Source organism: Electrona antarctica (genome assembly GCF_951216825.1).
Source record: "Electrona antarctica genome assembly, chromosome: 11".
Lineage (NCBI taxonomy): Eukaryota > Metazoa > Chordata > Actinopteri > Myctophiformes > Myctophidae > Electrona > Electrona antarctica.
Genome location: NC_136792.1, coordinates 40,617,841 through 40,639,096, shown reverse-complemented (window position 1 = coordinate 40,639,096; position 21,256 = coordinate 40,617,841). Strand labels below are relative to the sequence as shown.

General features: G+C 43.8%; 1 protein-coding gene across 1 annotated transcript; it reads left to right on the top strand.

Moving 5' to 3' along the window:
• The first annotated feature begins 180 nt into the window (after positions 1 to 180).
• On the top strand, positions 181 to 18,883 carry rinl (Ras and Rab interactor-like). Its single transcript, XM_079514299.1, has 14 exons — positions 181 to 204; positions 416 to 474; positions 1,266 to 1,440; positions 6,462 to 6,579; positions 6,961 to 7,033; positions 9,294 to 9,385; positions 10,261 to 10,343; positions 11,707 to 11,941; positions 13,479 to 13,674; positions 14,545 to 14,725; positions 15,595 to 15,877; positions 16,164 to 16,481; positions 16,654 to 16,785; positions 17,380 to 18,883. Exons 2-14 carry the CDS (start codon positions 434 to 436, stop codon positions 17,988 to 17,990), a joined length of 2,538 nt encoding a protein of 845 aa, XP_079370425.1. The 5' UTR covers positions 181 to 204; positions 416 to 433; the 3' UTR covers positions 17,991 to 18,883.
• Positions 18,884 to 21,256: the final 2,373 nt, after the last annotated feature.

The following is a 21,256-nucleotide window of genomic DNA, read 5'->3' as shown; positions in this document are numbered from 1 at the left end:
CTTCGAATGACAGCATGCGCACGGCCGCTTGCACAGAAGAAGGCGACCGTTGAAATGACGAGAAGGCATTAAATGGTGGTTGTTGCCTTCCAACGTATTTGCAACAGACATGGTTTTCTGAGCGATTTCACCATGTGGAACAGAAAAGACTAGTAAAGGGCGAGACTTGTTTGAACAACTTCTGTAGCAGATTGCTCACCACGAGTAAGTCTTTTTTTTATCACTATATCATATAAACCTATTAGGTTTATAGAGTTGAGTTTGTATGTTTGTGGTTGTTTTCGTTTTGTTTATGGTCTCAATGTTGAACAAGAAAATATTTCAAGTCTGTTTCTTTGTAAGTATGTATATGTAGTAAGTATGTAAATATATGAAAAACTGCCTGCTGATGATATCTACAGTACATGACTGTCAGTTTGTGCAGCCAGGGAAGATGCGAGGCCTTGAAGAGACGGAGAAGCAAGCTTCAAACAGGTGAGTAACACTTTAACCACAGATTTTGCTTGTGTCTTTACAATACGATCCGTATCAGACTGTCTTCAGGTGTAGCGTTACCATGCCACAAAATAAGAAGTAAGAACACTTAACAATAAAAAGTAAGAACAATCATTGTACAGTAGAAATTACACATGTCAGCTCAAGAGATTCCAAAAGAGTTCTGCCTTTCGGAATCCCCCAAACTCATGTCTTATCGTGTCTTTGTTGGACATACATGTGAGCATTGGTAGAAATGTAAGTCACAATCACAATTTAAGTATCAATACTGCAAAATAGAAATACAATATAAGTAAAAGTCCAGAATTCATCACTTGAGTAAAACTACAAAGGTATTTGCTTCAAAATGTACTTAAAGTACCAAAAGTAAATGTACTCAGCATGCAGAATGTCCCATTTCAAGTTTTCAAACGCATACAAATCTTTTGAAAATAGCAGATCTACAAGCTCACAGCGACGCATTGTGAGCTTGTCGATCGGCTGTTTTGAAATGGCCGGAATGTATATATAGGGCTGAAATGGTTAATGTATGTTTTGTAATAATAATCTAGTAACTAAAGATTTCAAAGAATTGTAGTGGAGTAAAACTACAATATTTGCCTCTGAGATGTACTGTGGAGTAAAAGTGAAAGTGTTGGAAATTGGAAATACTCAAGTAAAGTACAAATACCTCAAAATTGTACTTAATTACAGTACTTGAGTAAATGTACTTAGTCACTTTCCACCACTGAGTAATAGAATTGTGTGTGTGCGTGCACCTCTGTTTCCAGGCCTCTCAGTAGTCCGGTCAATGGGACGACATCCTTCCCGTGGCCGGCCAGCAGAAGAAGGCCGTCCCTCCAGCCCGTCCTGGAGAGACTGAGAGGCTCTCAGGACGCCTGGTGCCCCGGGGCACCATGGGACAGAGAGAGAGCCCACGCTGCACTCTCAGGAACTGCTGCCGGGGTGAGTTCTCTCTCTCTCTCTCTCTCTCTCTCTCTCTCTCTCTCTATGTGTGTTTCTGGAATGGCTTTTGTCATTAACATATCTGTCAGGCTGTGTTGAACTTGACCTCAGTCAGTCAGTCAGTCAGTTAGATCAGGGGTTCTCAACCCATGGGTCGCGACCCCTCGGGGGGTCACCAAATTATAAAAAAAATAAAAATAAAAATAAATAATAAAATACAAATACACCTTTCCTAATGATTATATCTGGTTTCAGTATTTATTTATGGTGTATTGTCTCTATTATTAAGGTTATTGTACAGCAGTCAATTTATATTGGGGGTTGGGAGGGGGCGGGGCGGGGGTCCCGAGACATTGCCAAAGCATTTCCGGGGGTCACCGGCCAAAAACGTTGAGAACCCCTGAGTTGGATCAGTGGTTTTCAACCAGTGGCCCGGGGACCACCAGTGGCCCGGGGACCACCAGTGGTCCGGGGACCACCAGTGGCCCGGGGACCACCAGTGGCCCGGGGACCACCAGTGGCCCGGGGACCACCAGTGGTCCTTGAGGGTGGCTCCAGGTTAGCCTGGCTAATAAGCCAGACCGAATCAGCCGTTGGCAAAAAATAAATTGCCTGCAGTGTTGTGTGATATTAGTCTGGCTTATTAGCCAGGCTAGCTCCAGGTGGCCCCCAGCAAAATGATGGAGAGTTGTTAACCAAATGGACGCTTATTATTAGATCTTTAACTCTTGAGAGTGTGAAATTTGGTTTCATTTTACTCAAGAGTTAAATTGCCATTGCTTAATTGACATTGCTTAATTTACAAAGAAGTCTACACAACTAGAGAATGTAGAAGAATTGTTATTTTGATCAAGGTTTTCTGTTATCTCTCCGTACAATACAGCATGGAATTGTTGCCAAAATCTTACCCAACGACAACAAACTATTCTTTAGTTTTGCGTCTGCGAGGCTAAATCTCATCAAATGGTGGTCCGTGGCTCAGATGCTGAATAAATAATGGACCTTGATATGAAAAGGGTTGAAAACCACTGAGTTAGATTGTGTCAGTAGACTCGGTCGGTTGTCTTTCTCAGTCTCAGTTTTCATGTCTCATTCAGTAGCTCTTGTTATAACCACATGAACTGCCCTCAGGGCGTCTTACTGGTTTAATCTGTATCCTGTCTGGGTTCTCTATCCTGATGATAATGGATACATTTGGTATCCTGACCTGTATGCATTTCTGTTGCATCTGGAACTATTGTTTTAACCTTTACTCATTAATGACACTGTTGCTGAGATCACAATTTAATGTTACGCTCCTAGGTGTGACAGTTTACGCACATTACTCTGAGATGATCGCCAACCTCCGTCAGCGCCGGTTGGTTTAGTGGTTTAACCAGAATGCCAGTCAGCGGTGGCCGAACGGATTGCGGAGCGGTCTTGATACGGGAAGGTCGCCAGTTCGAATCAGCGGTCCGACACGTTAAAATTACCACCGCTGAAGTGCCCTTGAACAAGGCATTGAACCACTACGATGAAATGTTCTATGAGCAGGGCCTGGCTGGAAACAAGTTCTTGAGCTTAGCCCAGATACCCTGGGTAAATATAGTAATCATTTCATTTAATTTCATTTCATTTAATTTGCTGACCTGAATGTGGTTGCATGGATGGATGGGGTGCGTACAGCTTTAACAACTCAAAACCCTATTGTCAGGAACTGGTGTTAAATTTAGGACCCATAAGCAGGAACTTAAAACTCAAAACAAACTCAGGAGACATGAATGTTGCAGAAAAAACACTAAACATAACACAGCACAGTCAAACACAGAAATAGTCAAATAGGAAACAAGTCCAAAGGACCTTTTTGTGTTGTCCTTTTAGCCTACCACATGCTGTTTAAGACAACAATTAAAAACAACTTATTAGGAGGAAAAGACTATGGAATAGAATCAATAGTTGGAGGGTGGTTTGAAGGTTTAAAGGAGTGGGGGGCATCGCTGAGAGTTTTAGATTTGAGTTATTTAATCCGGTCAAACTAACGTGAGGTCGAACCTTAGGGCAGCCCCCATTTGGTTTTGGGGACCTCAAGGAGGTTTGCATCACCAGACCTGAGGGAACGGGAGGGGACATATTGCCAGATTGTATTAGCAGTAATTGGGAATTCAGTGGGCCCTGTGCATGTAGAGCCATCTTTGTGGTGCACACAGTCAGTTAACCATTGAACCATTGAATGCCAGCATCCCTTTTCTGGGAGGAACAACATTCGATCTACGGGTAGATTGGCTATTTTTGGCAAACAAATGTGGTGTATTAGAGGGAAAAAACGTGGCCCAAGTACAGTAAGAAACCCAGCAGGTCCCCTTTTCCTAAGAATAGAGTGTTTAAGTCAGGGGTGCCCACACTTTTTGACTTGAGAGCTACTTTCAAAATGACCAGCTCGGCAAGATCTACCCACCAAATCAATTATTATACCATTGCTGAAAATAGTTTAAATATGTACCTAAGGGGGCTTCGGAATAGTAGAGTTTGTGTTACATTCTGTACAGTATAAGACAAATGCACTTGGAATGGGAAATAGAGGAGGAGAAATGTTTTTTTTTTTTAATCGTTTCTTTTCTTCAATATATTTAAATGAAATACTCTTTAGGGGCATGTCATGTGATCTACCTGCACAGCCTTTGTGATCTACTGGTAGATCGCGATCTACCTTTTGGGCACCCCTGGTTTAAGTGGTCAATCTAGTGAGCTAACTGTCATCTTAAAAGCAGTTCCTTATTTATTGGTCATCAGATAGTGCTGCTTTCAGAGGTTAATGGGGAAGTGGTGCTACTATAAAAGGGTGTGTTTAGCATTTAAGTTACAATACAGACCTCCTGTTAGCACTGCAAAGGAAAATACCCGGAATGCATGTGGTAAGAAGGAAGGGGATATTAGATAAGTCTTGACAAAAAACAACAACAAAAAACAGCTCGTACTTGTATTTGTACATAGTTACTGAGACAAAGGCTTATTTAGCAAGCGACAAGAAGCCACTGACACGTGAGTAATGTGGTAATAGAAGAACTGACTCTATGCCTTTTTCTCTGTATAGGACCACAGGAAAACACAGCAGAGTTTCATGAGCACTTAAAAAAGGGTGCAGGCGTTCTCCTTATAACCTGCAGGGAGGCCGAGCAATTCTAATTCTATACAGTCTGTCTAGTTTGTCTTTGTCAGTGTTGAACTTGTAGAACAAGTGAAGGTTGTGTAGAGTTCTTGGCAATCGACAGGTATGTGCCTCTCTTGCTCACGAGCTGCCAATGCTGCCTGCATGTGTTTGATGCTTTTGGCTTGGTGACTTATAGTCTGAACGTACCGAGAATAAAACCCACTTCCTCTTCCATCCGTTTGAGCGTGCGTGCGTGCGTGCGTGCGTGCGTGTGTGTGTGTGTGCGTGCCTGTGTGTGCATTTCAAATTCACATATTTGGTGAGATAATTTCTATTGTTTCTCATCTTTAGCAGCAGTTGGCTGCTAAAAGTGTAACATCATTGTATGAGTATCATTTTACTTAACACTTCCGCCTTGCGGACTTTCAGGGTTTAGGAGGCACTCCCATTGGCTTAGGCAGCGTTTCAGAGTATGGGTTCAGACTCGGGGCAGACGAAAAATAGGCCAGGCAAAAAAGACAAGACAAAATACCATTACTGCATCAAAAACAAACTAAACTATAAAAACTGGTCAAACGTCCAAATTGTTAAATAATATAAGAAAGAAAAAACAAATTGCTGATCTACAAGCTTACGTCAACTCGCAACACGGTTTATCTGTGGAACCATGTCAAACTAAATGTTAATCCCTCAACTTCTACAATTCCTGTGGGCAAACAGAAAACTGGAAGGAATTCTGTACTGGCCATATATGGAGTGTACATGGTTTGATGAGGTCAGATCAACATATGGAAATTGGAATGTCAGAACAGGCCAACGGGGGCAGTGTCTTGAGTGTACAGGGTTTGATGAGGGCCCAGGTAGGGCCGGGCCTTAATTTTCGGGCCTGTCGAGAACTCTAGTTTTATGACATCAGGGATATTAAGGCCATATAGGCCTTAATATTGATGACCACGTGATGTCACAAGGCATGACCATATATGGGGCGTGACTGACTGACGGGAAATGCACGATTTCATAGTTAACTGCGACCTGCGGTCGGAACAACATAAAATAAAATACGCACAACATTGGGCCTGTAACAGGAGACCGGACATGGACTTACCTATGGATGGAAGAGCTGAGATTGTCTTCTTCAGTAGGACTAAGATTTCCATTCACTGGAGTCTGGAACACAGGCCACAAAATAAAGGGTGCACTAACTTTTGTATACACAGTGTCTGTCATTTATGTGCGTGCACACACACACACACACACACACACACACACACACACACACACACACACACACACACACACACACACACACACACACACAGAAACTGGTCACATCATTCCTATAATAATTCTCCAAAGCATTTGTTTAAGGGGATGTGATCATGTGACATATAGTGAGTCATCTGGAACCTTGAGATTGACAGTTGGATGTGTGTCTAACTGTGTGTGGTATGTGTGCTGACTGGCTGAGCTGCCACTATGCCCCAGGAAGAGGATTTTTTCCCATGCTGCATATCTTCCTCTTCTCTCACACACCTTACTCATACTGTGAGAAAAAATGGGTTTGTTGTTAATACATTGGGACTTGGAAATACAATGATTTTTGCTCAGTTCCCATAATAGATCGTCTCCCCTATAGGCATAGGCCAAAGTTCCCATATTTTCCATGATAATTCTTCTAGAATTTGAAACAAACATTTTAAATGTACAGTATTTGCTGTGTAGGTGTGGCCAAGGAGGAGCCATCAGGGAAAAAGCCAAGCCTTGTGGCAGCCAGTCTGTGTTAACACTCCAAACATGTTCCTGTTTTAACAGGCGTTAGCACCTCATACACAGACATAATGCTATTAACACCTTTCATGTGTCTGTGTGTGGTCTCTGTGATTGTTCTCTCCAGAGTTTCCTGGCTGTGAGGGACACCGAGAGGGACACCTGTCTGTCTGAGCCCAGGCTGTTGTGTGTGTCTACAGGCGGGGACGAGGTTGCTGACTACCCCATACAACGTCCCTCTGCAGGTTAACACATAACACACATAACATAACACACATAACACACATTCACTAGTGCGTACAGGCACACACCTGGTAGCATCGGTAGTAAGGTTTTTAGCAATGTGTCATGGAATGGGGCAAAAAACTACATGTACACTTTTTCCTCTCTTTGTCTCCCTCTCAACTCAATTCAATTAAATTCAAAGGAGCTTTATTGGCATGAGAAAACATACGTTTACATTGCCAAAGCAAAAGTGGAACAAAACAATGAAGATTAAACAATAACATAAACGTGTAAACGGAGCTGCGTTACATTAACAGTAATACTATCTTGTGAAACTATAAAAACATTTTCTGTCATTTCCTCTCTCTCTCTCTCTCTCTCTCTCTCTCTCTCACTCTCAGCCTTCCAGCTGTCTCAGTCTCATCTAGGTTTCTTAGACTTGCCTCAGCTGGTGCTCTTCTACTCTCTGACTCGGTGAGTAACTTGGATTAAGACACTTTGATCGGTCATGTCATGTGTGTGAACCATGCCTTTGAATCTCTTTTAATGGAATTATCTAAGAACCAAAAGCTTAATGTCGTAGAAAAGCCTGGTAAAGAACTACTGGCAGAAAGTGCCTCTAGAACTGGTTCCCAAACGTTTTAGATCGAAACCCAAAAGATAAACTTGTCTCCGCAGGACCTGAACTTACAAATGTTATGACCCTATTTAATATTGATTAGTGAGAACAGCAAATGCAATGCGACCAATTTTTACAGTCTATGGATGCAATGCATTGTCAGCTCATATATCAACTAATTTATATTTATGGATTTATTTTTGTACTATTATTAGATTATTATTATTATTATTATTATTATTATTTTATTTTTTTGAAAATCTTTTGAAATAATAATTGGAAAAATGGGGGGCATGGTCCTGGGTTCGATTCCCGCTGGGGACGCTGTGTGTGCTGGGGGCACAAGTTCCCTCCTCCACGTCATCAGTGCCCATACCCGAGGCGGGGTTGGCTAAAGGGCCCCTCTGTGTGGAGTTTGCATGTTCTCCCCGTGTCCCCTAGGGTAGGTACCCTCACAAAAAACATGCAGTAATCCTGGTCTCTAAACTACCTCCCCCTGGCGCCTGATGGAGGGGAAAGAAACTTAACGTGTTCCTTCCACGCGTCCGGTCGGGGAAACTCTCCCCTGTCAGGTGAAAGTAGCCGCTTGGACTCCTCATGCATAGAAGGAAGCATGAGGTCAGCCCGCTGCCCCCCCAGGTTGGCAGAGGAAGTGTAGCGCCCAGGATTACATTAGATAATTGACACTGGGTGAAAAAATGTGTTGCAAAATCATGGGCTAAAAAAAAATACAAATAAAAATGGGTCCCAACTGCGACCCATTTGGGGCAAATGGGTCCCGACCCGTTGTTTGGGAAACACTGGTCTGTAGTGTGGGACCTTGTGTTGTATGAATGAACCTCCATCAGATGTAACCCTCATGACACGGTTTTATTGGGAATCTAACCCAATCCTTACAGCAGTGGGGTCAAAGTGGGGACCGGGGAAGGTCCTCTTTGAGGGAGTTCCAGGGGGTCCCCAGCTAAATGATAGTTTGGAACCAAATTGACCCCTATGGGTCTGTAACCCTGAGAGTGTACAAATATAACCAAATGGATTTGGTTCCATTTGTACACTATTTTTTTTTTTTTTTTTTTTTTTTTTTTTTTTTTTTTTTCTGTAACAGAACTATAAGACAATCATGAGATCAACCATAATCCCAAATGGGTTGACAGTACAATAACAGGACAAAAACAAAAAGTATATGCAAATCATAAAATACATATGCCAAAGGGGCACAAGGACAGAAAGTATATTCAAATCATAAGTACCTATTTACAGTTTCACACCAAATTGAGTATATTAGACATCACAATATAGCTGCCACCATCATCTTTTAGATTATGTAAGTCTGACCCCTATACCTCCTCATTGGTGTGTCGTCTAACTGGCCTCCTCGGTCATTCCAATACACATAACATTTGACCACTCATCCCCTATATGAGGCGCCAGAGGCAGCCATGCTTCAACGAATTCGGCCAGGTTGCCTGCAGGACACATGAGAGCCTCTCCAATGGCATTAAGCGTAGTACTTTTTCAAACCATAATAACCATAAAAACACTAGGAGGGCTGTCATCTATCCATTTATGAAGGATTGACAGCCGAGCAGCATAGAGCAAGGCTCGTACTAGATATTTAAATTTAAAAAAAAAAATGTTTTGCAATACAGCAATGCAAAAGAAAATGTACTTCGTAATTTGTACAAAGTACAAACCCAAACCACAGTCCCACATACAGATAATTTTAAATTAACATTTACATAACTCAAGATGAATAATTATACTGAAATTATAATTCTCCTTCCTGGCACTCCATCCTAGTACAGGCATACATGCAAAGCTGTTGACTCAGATGTATGTACTGTATGTGTTTCACACAGATGTCAACAGTCTCAACACGGTCCACCCCACCTTACTAGTGTTGCTTCAATCAGACTAGTGCTTTCCCAACGTGCATGTTGGGAAACCACTAGTCTTGTGACTTAAATAGAGCAATACACACGACAGCTGTTTCTTCTTTATGTGGACATAAATAAATTGTGTGTGTGTGTGTGTGTGTGTGTGTGTGTGTGTGTGTGTGTGTGTGTGTGTGTGTGTGTGTGTGTGTGTGTGGGTGTGGGTGTGCGTGCGCGTCAGGGATGTGTTGTCTGTGTGTCTATCCATCCCGTCATGGGTCTACTACGGTGTGACGGAGCAGACGGACGCTCGTCTCTCTCAGCTGGATCCCAGTGAGTTCTTCTCTCTGTCATACTAGCCTGTGCTTCATTTGAAATGCTACAATGCACACAGATACGGTACATCGTCAGGCAGAAACCTCTTATCTCCGTATTTTGCCTTTTTGTGCTTTTCCATACATTAACGCCCTACCTACTACTTGATCACACTACAGCGTCACACGAAAGCATAGATTGGTGGTTCTCAAACATTTGACTTTCAAGGACACAGTGTTGATTTTGTCGACTAGAACCAGGACGAAAAATGTTCGTTGACTACCCTTTTTCACTGACAAACTAAATAAAAACTAAGCTAGGGTGACCAAAACTAAGACTAAATATATTGACAATTTCTTCGTAGTGGAGAAGAGATCCAGTAAAACTAAAAAACACGTAATTTTTCGTTTGGTTGCGTTCAGATGTTGTGCTCTGAAAATAGCCGATCTACAAGCTCACAACGTGTCGCAGCACGACTCGTTGTAAGCTTGTAGATCGGCTATTTTCAGCATGCAACAAAGTGTAAAATCTGCCATTTCGACGTAATCAAGGCCAGCCAACATATATCGACAAAATCAACTGTGGATTTAGTGGACTAAAATCTTATGATATTTAGTTGACTAAAACTAAATGAAATGTTATTCAAAAGACAATGACTAAAACTAAATGAAATGTTATTCAGAAGACAATGACTAAAACGAAATCAAAAGTTGCTGTTAAAATCAACAATGCAAGGACACTCATAACTCTGAGAGTGAAGAAAACTTTCCACGTGTACGTGCTCAGGGTTCCAGATAAGGGTCCATGATTTGGAACCACCTCAAGGGCCACTGAGGGTCCCCGGACCCCACTTTGAGAACCACTGTTATAGTTGAATCTTCTCTTGCACATAGAATCCTGGCTCTGCGTGAACTCTGACCCACAGGACGATCACATGACCAACATGGAGCCAAACCTTGTCATGTGTTCAATACAGGTATACACACTGTCTGTCTGTCTGTCTGTCTGTCTGTCTGTCTGTCTGTCTGTCTGTCTGTCTGTCTGTCTGTCTGTCACCGACCGACCGAGCGAGCGATAAATAAAATAACTAAGGGCGACCAGGCCTTTTGCGGCGGCTACTCCCAGGCTCTGGAATGGTTTGCCTCTACATATCCGAGCCGCCCAGTCAATAGATATTTTTAAATCCCTGCTAAAGACTTATTCTTTTTCTCCTTGGCTTTTAGTGAAAGCTGAGGTTGCCCCATATATCTCCCCCTCACTGGAAGCAAATGTTTCCTAGTTGTGTTTTTATATTGCCTGCAGATATCTGTTTATATTGCACTGTTTCTATAAAGTGTAAATTCTACGTCCGAGCATAGTAATAATAATAATAAAACTTTATTTGTATAGCACCTTTCATGACATGAAATGCAGCTCAAAGTGCTTTACACAAAAAAAAGAAAAGAAAGGCAGGGCATAAACAATACAGTGAGGACATGAATAACATTTTTTTAAAAGACAAATAAATCAATTAAAAGCAAGGGTGTAGAAGTGGGTCTTGAGCTGAGCTTTAAAAATGTCTACAGAGGCTGCCTGTCGAAGGTACAGTGGGAGTTTGTTCCACGCCGTCGGCCCGTAGAAGCAAAAAGCTGCTTCCCCGTATTTTTTAGTTGCCATTTTTTTAGGCAAAGCGAGCAGGCCTAGACATGGTAACGCCCCATCTTGCCCCAATGGTCTCACCAGACTGTCCTCCGACACGCAAGGTTACTCTGTGGTGGGACATAATAACAAGAGAATGACAGCTTGGCACGCACGACAGTAACTTGTAACTTTTATTTTTGTAGAAGAGGAAAACTAATATATTGAACACGTATTTGTATGTTTTGATTTGGGTGTGTTCTAAATTAAAGTGTTAGTGTTGATTATCGTGTATTAGTTTACACTGTACACATGTAAAATAAACGGCATAAATAATATATTAGTTTGCCTCTTCTACAAAAGGAGGAAAGTCTGGTGTGGCCGGCAGTGTCGGTAGGCCAATCAGAGGCAGGCGGGGCGTTACCATGTCTATGCTCGGACGTAGAATAGATATTTTCTATTCTACGTGTCTTTAATGTCTGTTTATATTGCATTGTTTATATCCCTTTGTTTTCTTTTAACCTGTGCAGCACTTTGGTTGACTTTGTCATGTTAAATGTGCTATATAAATAACATTTTAGTTGCGTTGTAATGTTTACTGTTATCTGTGAATTCATACCATAGGTAAACATTACATACAAGATATTTTCAGCTATGTGCATGCGTGCATGCGTGTGTGTGTGTGTGTGTGTGTGTGTGTGTGTATGTATGCGTTTTCTCAGATGGCGCCAGCCAACGAGGCCGTGTGTTTCATCAACCGGCTCTACCTGCACGAGCACGGAGATGATTGGCTCGCTAACCAGCCACTAAGCCCTCGCATCTCCGCCCAGCTGAGCATCTACAATCAGGAGCGGCGTCTCAGCGGCGCCGGGCCATGGGGACGCTTGGGGCTACGCAGCCAGCAGAGATCGTGCTCATTGGATCAGGGAATCAGGGACGGCAGCACAGAGAGCTCAGGTAAGGAAGTGTTACTTGGTACTTTCCTTTTGATTCTTTTTTGATTACTGTTCTTTGATTACTGTCACGTTATGGCAATAATCCATCATACTGCGGTATAATATCTTGACTAGTCGGTGAAGGAAAAATCCTCCAAAAATCCTTGCTGCATTGAAGACACTAGGGGTCCAAAATTAACAACAGCAAAACTATATAAAAGAAATCTGCGTGCAGTTGAACTCGGCTCATGTTGAACCCAACGCACACATCCAGGCACTCTTGAGTCAGTTTATAGCAGAAGTGTTAATACTAGGTTAATAGGTTTTGAGTGATTATTGGTAGTACTAATAATGCAACTGGATACAAGACATGTACTTACTTACTTACTGCCCTTTATGCCGGCTGGCATGTAGGGCAGCAACAAAGGATCTCCACTTCAGTCTGTCCTGGGCCAGCGTCTTTATAGATCCCCAGGTGTGATGCAGGGTCTTCAACTCTCCCTCCACTGTCCTACGCCATGTGTTCTTGGGTCGTTTGCCCTCTGGTGTCCAGTGAAGTGCAGTTTTGGCAATGTTGTCCTGTTCTCTACGTATTACATGCCCAATCCATTTCCCTGTCTTGGTATTAAGGAGGATGGTATCCATGTTTTCTTGTTTGCACAGATCAAGAAGGTGTTGGTTGGAGATGGTTTTGGGCCAGAATATTCGTTGAATTATCCGTAAGCTTTTGGTGTGGAAGGTTGACAGTTTGTGTAGATCATATTCGTGAGTCGTTCTCCAACATTCAGAACCGTATAGCAGGGTAGACAGGACACAGCTCTGGTACAGTCTAAGTTTGGTGTTGGTGCTGTACTGGGCCGACTTCCAGACGTTGTTAAGCCTCTGTAAGGTGTTTCTGGTCTTGCTGAGCCTGCTTGTGATGTTGCTACCTGCGCCTCCATCATGACTGACTACGCTACAGACAAGACATGTAAATAATAAAGTAAAGTATTATACTGTGAGAAGCTGTTTTGGATTTGGAGTTTATAAACAGATTGGTGATATAGTCTTGCTGTTAATCGTGACTTTCATTTTTTGAATTCTTCATTCACTGTGAACAGTGACAAAAACACAAAACAACGTGAAATCACAGCTTCATGGTAAGTAATTAATGGAGTAATTGATAGAAGAACAAGAGTCATTTTGGGGGTGAAGTATGCCTTTCAAGTGGTCAAAACATTATCGTTAATTGTTTGGCAGAAACATCATATCTCCATATTTCTACTTGTGAGCTTTTAGAAGGGCTATTTTCACTATTTTTTAGGGGCGCTAGCCCCTCCTATATACAGCTTTTCGTCACAACATGTGTCACATTTGCCATTGACAATGAAAGGAGAATTTACGTCATATGTGTCTGAACAAATCGGCTTTTTGTGGCAACACAAACATTAAATGCCATTGACAATGAAAGGATAATCTCCCTCCCGACAGCAAAGACATATTATTTCATTGCAAGAGGCTCTCCCTTTCTTCTTTAATTCTACGTCTGTGGTCACAGCATTATGTTTTGTCCTCTCCAGGTCTAACCAGAGCCCAGTCAGAGGTATTCTCCCACCAGCCCACCACCACACCCACATCACCCACAACCACCACCACCACCACAGAGCAGGTGGTACTGAGACGGCCCAGCTCTTCCTCCGGCTCCAGCTCGAGGGCAGGGAGCATGGATATGAGCTCAGAGCTCCAGCCCCCAAGCGGTGTCACATCCCCTTACAGGTAGGAGTGAGCCCCCAAGCAGTGTCATATCCCCTTACAGGTAGGTAGGAGTGGCGTGATTATGAATCCCACCAACGTTATATAGTAGGTTAGACCCGCCTTAACATGGTTAACATGATTAGCTCCTGACCAGGTATAGTTTTACTGAGGTTAGGGTTAGGTACAATTTAGGCATTTAGCAGACGCTCTTAATCCAGAGCGATTTACATTAAGCAAGAACAAAAAGCATGGCAATACATCACATACATAAAAAGTAGTTATCATGAAACATGCGTAAGCTAAGAACGTAACAGTGGAATATCTATATAATGAAACTATACATATACACGATACATACTATACTATACACATATATACATACTATAAAGTGCTATGACTACATAAAATGCAATTCTAGTGCTGTCTACGTAACATGCTATAAAGTATCTAAGGGCTAGGGCAAGTGCTACGGGCCATGATTTTGGTGTAGTTTTACTGAGGTTAGGGTTAGGTTTTGTTTGGTATAGTTTTACTGAGGTTAGGGTTAGGTTTTGTTTGTTATAGTTTTACTGAGGTTAGGGTTAGGTTTTGTTTGGTATAGTTTTACTGAGGTTAGGGTTAGGTTTTGTTTGGTATAGTTTTACTGAGGTTAGGGTTAGCGTTAAGTTTAGGTTGAGGCATAGTTGCAAAAACGGGAACTGTCAACTACAGCGACTACTGGACGTTTTGAACTCAAATATTTGCTTCTGTGCTTCTGGGGGGGGGGGGGGGGGGTCCCTGGAACAACATTTTTTCAGATGGGGGTCCGCTGCCACATACAGGTAACTCTGTGGGTCCTTGCACTGCTGATAACATTTTTCAGAAAACCTGTCCCATACCTGTACTTCGCAGGGTCTCGTGGATCGAGGACGGCGTGTGGCGGCATCCGCCCAGGTCTCCGTCCTCCGTGCACACCCACTCCCTGGAGATGGACTCGCTGTCCATCAGCAGCATGGAGGACAGCCAGGACGAACCGGACGCTCTGACGTCTAGCCCCGCCTGCATCCAGCCGTCCGCACACCGCTTGGCCAAGGTGAACAGTGGTGGAATGTAACCGAGTACATGTACTTAAGGACTGTACTTAAGTACAATTTTGAGGTGTTTTTGTACTTTACTTGAGTATTTTCCAATTGCCAGTACCTTTGCTTCTTACTCCACTACATCTTAGAGGCAAATGTTGTACTTTTAGTACTCCACTACGTTTATTTGAAAACTTTAGTTGTAATAACATACATTAAACCTTGGAGGCCCAGGGCGGAGTTCTCCGTCCAAGTTCAAGGTCATGGTCAAGTGCCCAACACGGAGATTGATAAATAGGACGGAGATTAATGATAACAAAACCGTTCGCATCGCTCTAGAGCCTTGGAGCGCTTGTTGCCCGATCCGATGACGTGTCAAAAAGTGACACGTCATCGAAAATGTCCCCTGCCTGTTTAGCTGACGAAAACGAAAATCTTAAAACAATCATAACTCCCGATCTAAATCATCCTGTCTAATTCTGAACAAAGATCCTGTGTTTGACGGCCTTCCGCGGTCCAGTCGCTAGTCGCGATAGATTTATTATTACCTCCCATTGTTGTCGATCGACTCTAGAGTGGTGTGGCTATTGTTAGCTGCTACACAAACATGCACACCAGCTTCCGGTGCGCCGGTAAAAGTGGTCCGTGCGCTATAAATGATGGGCACATGGATGAAATGGATTAAATAGTTACGGGCCTCCAAGGTGTTAAACACTTCAGCCCCATTTGCATGCATATTGGCAGCATAACATTTTTGTAATTTTTGAATGAATATTTGAACATTTTCAGAAAACTTAGATCAGTATTTAGAAGGCGTTTTTAGAATCGGAATAGTCCTAAAGGGGGTTAAGTAAAACGTTTGTACTTTTCCCACCGCTTGAAGGTGAAGAACCGCTTCTCGGCCATGGTGGGCCAGGCGATAGGCGGCCTGGTGTGTCCCAACAAGAGGCTGGCCATGCGGGCGCAGGACCTGTGCGAGCGGGGGGTCGGGGCGTTCGCCGAGGCCGTGAGGGGATTCGTGGAGACGACGCTGAGGGGAGGCATGGACCCCGGCGGGGTCCGAGGCCTGGAGTTCCTGCAGGAGGTGAGGTCGTCGCTCACGGCACTGAGGGACCCGCTGCTGGCCTCTCGGGACGTCCAGACGCTGTTGAACGAAGAAACCTTGGGTGAGAGAGATGTAACTTCTTAGCACTTGATGGCGATACGATACGATTACGATACGAATACACACAATTATCGATCAAGTGTAGCTATATTGAATGGAAAAGTAATCACACCATGCGAAGAGAGAGGGTGAGAGCGATTAGAGCTCCCCTCTGTAACACCTTCAGCACTTCGGTGAAATGACAACAAAATAAATGGTCTCCTCCTCCTAACAAATGTTTCATACATTTCTTAGGCATCCAGATAAATGATGTATGGAATGTGTCGTTCTTCTCCCCTCTCCTCTAGACTCCATGGTGGAGTTGGCCCTCCACAAGGTGGCGCTGAAGCCAGTCTTCACCCACCTATACTCCTCCCTGCGAGCGCCTCGAGAAGAAGACGGAAGCCTCGACTCGCTCCGCAGGAATCAGCATGTGCTGGAGGGCCGGACGATGAAGGAGCTGGAAGGGTCCGCAGGGGTCGGGGTCCCCGACGGCCCGACCCTGGAGCACATGCAGCAGAGGTGGAGCCTCATGCACGACGCCTACTCCCCCAGCAAGAAGGTGGAGATACTGCTCAAGGTTTGCAAGAGCATCTACGGGAGCATGAGCGCCAATGCAAGCCCAGGTATATTCCATATTTCTGTCTCGCTTTATGATTCTTCTGACCGTCTTTGACTTAGCATGCGTTTGTCTTCCGTCACTGGCCCACTTGTTTTGTGTCAAGATCCTCTGCGTAAACCTCAGATGAAGATATTTCCAAGTTCAAGACCAATGACATTCTCTCTCCTCTGCTGTAGGAGCGGTGTTTGGAGCAGATGACTTCTTGCCCTGCTTGACGTGGACTCTGCTTCACAGTGATGTGGTCACCTTACAGCTAGACACCGACTATATGATGGAGCTACTGGACCCCACACAGCTGCAAGGAGAGAGTGAGACACACTCACTCACACACACACACACACACACACACACACACACACACACACACACACACACACACACACACACACACACCACATACTACTCTCAGGACACTCATTCAAACACAATTACACTTTCTAGCATTCACATTTAAGCAAGAGAGTCATTAATGCACGCCTGCGGTGCCAAAAGGTATCGCAGAAGTGCATTACTGACGATAAAGAACACCCTCGAGTGTAATATTGCAATTATACAACAGTTACCTTTAAATCTAAGAGAATCGCTGAAAAATTTAAAAAAATCAATGACAGATGTCACTACGACCACAAATGTCCCAAGAAACTAGCTAGCCTAGCCACCGAGTCTGCTGCGCTCTGAGAGAAAAGCACGGCTGAATTCTTTGTTTTGATTAGCCGCTCATACTGTATATCGTGGTTTAAGCACGGCTAAAAAGCGGTTTCAACCAATCGGAATGCTTCCGCAAAACGACCTGTTGTATAATTAGGCTATATGTCACGTTTTAAAATCCGTTCTTTTTGGCAAGCGACACGTCGCCTCTCTGAGAGAGTCATTCAGTGTGTTTTCGTTCCTTGTCTCCACAGAGGGTTACTACCTGACGTCGGTCTACGCCTCTCTGTACTACATCAGCAGCTTCCGACCGCGGGTTGCCGCCCGCCAGCGCAGCTTGGAGGCCCAGAAGTCTCTCGACCAGTGGCACCGCAGGCGCACCTTGCACTGCAACAAGCCGCGCCGCAGCATGCACCGCAGGACCATCCGCCGGCATTCGGTGCAGAGCACCGACAGAGCACGTCAGCGACAGCAGGACGGAGAGAGTGACCGGACCTCCAGCGGTGCGGATGACCCGCCGCAGCCGAGCGAGGGCGACGGTAAAACCCTAGAGCCGGTGATGGAAGCGGTGGCGAGAGCACAGGATGACGATGATGATGATGATGATGATGATGATGATGACGGTGGTGATGTTCCGTCACTACCGTCACCGCCGCAAAGGACAACACCGACCCAGAGGAGTGACGGACGACGGGACGCGACGGGACGCGATGAGGAGGAGGAGAAGAAGGAGGGAGTGGAGGATGAAGTAGAAAGAGAGCCAGGAGAAGAAGGTGAAGGAGCGGAGGGGCAGAGCATGCACGCTCCTGTTCACAGGACTTACCACCACTGTGATGTTATGTGGACAACACATAAGCCGCCATAGCTTAGTGCAGTGGTTTCCAAACTTGTTCATGTCAAGGACCCCTAAATCGACTGAATGGTGGGTGGTGATCCACCTGAACTGAAGCCGCACCCACAGCTGTAGTTGTATGATAAAGGGGGAGGGGTTAGGGGAGGGGCTGATAGTGTGATGTCACTATATTACTGTTTATTTCATTGGCCCGTTTGACTGTCGAGGGTTCAGCCTCCAGGAAGAAACCCTAAATACAAAGTTAATACGCCATTGCACATAAAAACGGCTCCAGGGTGTCTAATGAAGTACTGTCACCTCATAGACACATGAAAAACTGGGAAAATACAAAAATTGTGGTATTTAAGGTATTGAAATTGACTTTAAAATCCTTAAATTGTCACTTCGCTGTCATCTGGGGGCGCCCCAAAATCATGTGGGGACCCCCCTTTTAAAGGTCTAAAATAAATCTTTTTAGATGCATGCAGGGTGGAGGAGCACTGAAGGGTTCCATTGAGCCCAGTCTGAGCACTGGATTTGTCTGGTTGGGTTTATTTGTTTATTTGATCAAAACAAACAAATTGTACAGTACATGTATGCAATTCGTTGTCTTATATGATTATTATTTTTTTAACTTTAATTTCATATTTATTTATTTTTTGTACAGTTGCTTTCAGGGATTCCTTTGAAGGTGTACCCATTGGTTCCCAACCATTTTATACTGAAGTACCACCTCAGAAAATATTTGGCCCTCCAAGTAATATAATAACTGATACAGGAGCTGCCCTTTTTGTTCCATTCCTAAGCCAATAATGCTGCTGCTCTGACAAAACTCTGTCTAATCACTAATCAGCACAACGGATGATATTTCTATATTTCTGATTAATCCTATTTCTAATAAATCTTCTATTGGCTAGGTGTGCTGTACGTCATGCTCATTTCAGCACGGCACTTTTGTCTTTTTTTCTCCTTTTTGGGCTACTCCTCTGTGTACCACCAGAGGGGGCTCAAGTACCACCAGTCGTACTAGTACCAGTGGCTGGGAACCTCTGATCTAAACTATAGTCTTACTTACATGATGTTTATTTTTTATTTCTCTACAGTTATGTGTAGCAGCGAAGCCACCTCAATCCTCTCCTGAGGCAACAGGCTGTATTGAACATTTACCGTAAGTTAAACTTACGGTAAAATTCCAACATCTGTCATCATTTTGTATTTCTTGCAGCGAACATGATCCAAACTGCTGTGTTTTATGACCAGCAGTGATATTTGTGTGTTTTCCATTTTGACCACTAGAGTGCAGCATTACGCCTTGTGAAAAGACACGTTTACTGTACTTTTACTGATACTGATACTGATACTGGGTGTGTGTGTGTGTGTGTGTGTGTGTGTGTGTGTGTGTGTGTGTGTGTGTGTGTGTGTGTGTGTGTGTGTGTGTGTGTGTGTGTGTGTGTGTGTGTGTGTGTGTGTGTGTGTGTGTGTGTGTGTGTGTGTGTGTGTGTGTGTGTGTGTGTGTGTGGCCTTTGCATTGCAGCAACACTGTTTGAATATGTTTACCTGTTTGGACTGTTAAATTAAGTGTTATGAAGTGGATTGTTGGTAAGGGAGGCGATAGTGTTGATAGAACTCAGATATCTTTGTTTTTTTCTCGAATGTAGTGGAAAAAAACTAGTAGGCCATACAGTATGTATTTATATCACCTCAAGTAGACTTATAGTAGTATTTGGAACACTCCACTCCACACATTTTACAACGTAGATAATAATCTCACATTTCACTCACATAAATGCATTGCCTTGCTGCCCGCACACACAAACGCATGCAAAGCCATAATGAAAGCATATGAGTGCATATACATAGGCAACAACATACACATGTAAATACTTATAGAACGGGCCTCTTATGTAAATCTCTCTCTCTCTCACATGCACGCACACACACACACTAACACTCACCTTCTCATACATGCATCTGTACATATGGAACCATCTCATTGCTGAATTCTAAATGACCAAGCCAATCAAATTTGCCTAATGAGACATCTGGCATTCTGCCTGCATGTGGATGTCAAGCCCAGAAACAGCTGGGCCTACACACACACACACACACACACACACACACACACACACACACACACACACACACTACAGTAGCAGATCAGGGGATACGACTGAGGAAGGAATACAGTCTGAGATACACACACACACACCTACCTACCTTTTGGTGCCTTACACAGACCCACAGACGATCACACACTTCTTTTACACATGTGATATATTATGCATACATTGGGTGTGCGTAGCACACTCAGGGCGGCCATAAATTAGATATATGGCCATGGTGGTGGCATGTGAGGGAGGGAGGGATGGAGGGATGGAGGGAGGAGAGGAGAGGAGAGGAGGAAAGAAGAGGGGGGGGGTGCACAGATGGCTATGGCCTGAGGCACAGTGCTGGGTACTGCTGCTAAACATATAGAGGCTGCACCACTGCATGCATGCGTGTGCGCCCTTTGCGTAGTACACACAACAAACAGAGGCCACACTGCATCTACATACAGTACATAAAAAATACAAAATCCTTCACAGACACACACATGCATACAGTTATAGAAATGGAGCATCCTTCATATAGTGTGTGGAAGAAATTCATTTTATGATTCACTTCTGTTTTATTTTCATAAACAACTACGGATGCACCGAATATTCGGCCACCAAAACTATTCGGCGGAATAGTGGCAAAAGAAATGCATATTTGGTATTCGGGTTTGGTTGATTTTCGAGCGGAAACAGAATACCGGTAGTCAAAGAACCTTTTGTAAGCTACCGTTTTGTTGAGATGACGTGATCAAAACACGGCTTCAAGCGCGGCGCACACAAATTGTAGATAGCTGTAGATAGCTCTACAACAAAGGTTTGGCTATGGTAAATGGTGCATTTATATAGCGCCTTTATCCAAGGCGCTTTACATAGATTGTGCATTACATTCACCCATTCATACACAGCTGGCGGTGGAAACCATGCAAGGCACCAACCTGCTCATCAGGAGCAATTTGGGGTTCAGTGTCTTGCTCAAGGACACTTCAACACTGACTCTGGGGGAGCCCCGGTTCGAACTGGCAACCTTGTGGTTATACCATCCGGCCACTCTACCCCTGATCCACCGCCGCCCCATGCTATGACAGCAATGGTACAAAAACTGGTAAAACATAATAGTAATCAGTTTCGGCTATCCGGTATTCGGCCAACTGTTTCCTATATTCGGTATTCAGTTTCGGCCAAGAATATCCCATTCAGTGCATC

Coding starts and splice junctions, on each gene's coding strand:
- rinl (XM_079514299.1), top strand. CDS start 434: ATGCGAGGCCTTGAAGAGACGGAGAAGCAAGCTTCAAACAG. Junction 10,344..11,706: donor TTGTCATGTGTTCAATACAG/GTATACACACTG, acceptor GCGTTTTCTCAG/ATGGCGCCAGCCAACGAGGC. Junction 13,675..14,544: donor GGTGTCACATCCCCTTACAG/GTAGGAGTGAGC, acceptor TGTACTTCGCAG/GGTCTCGTGGATCGAGGACG.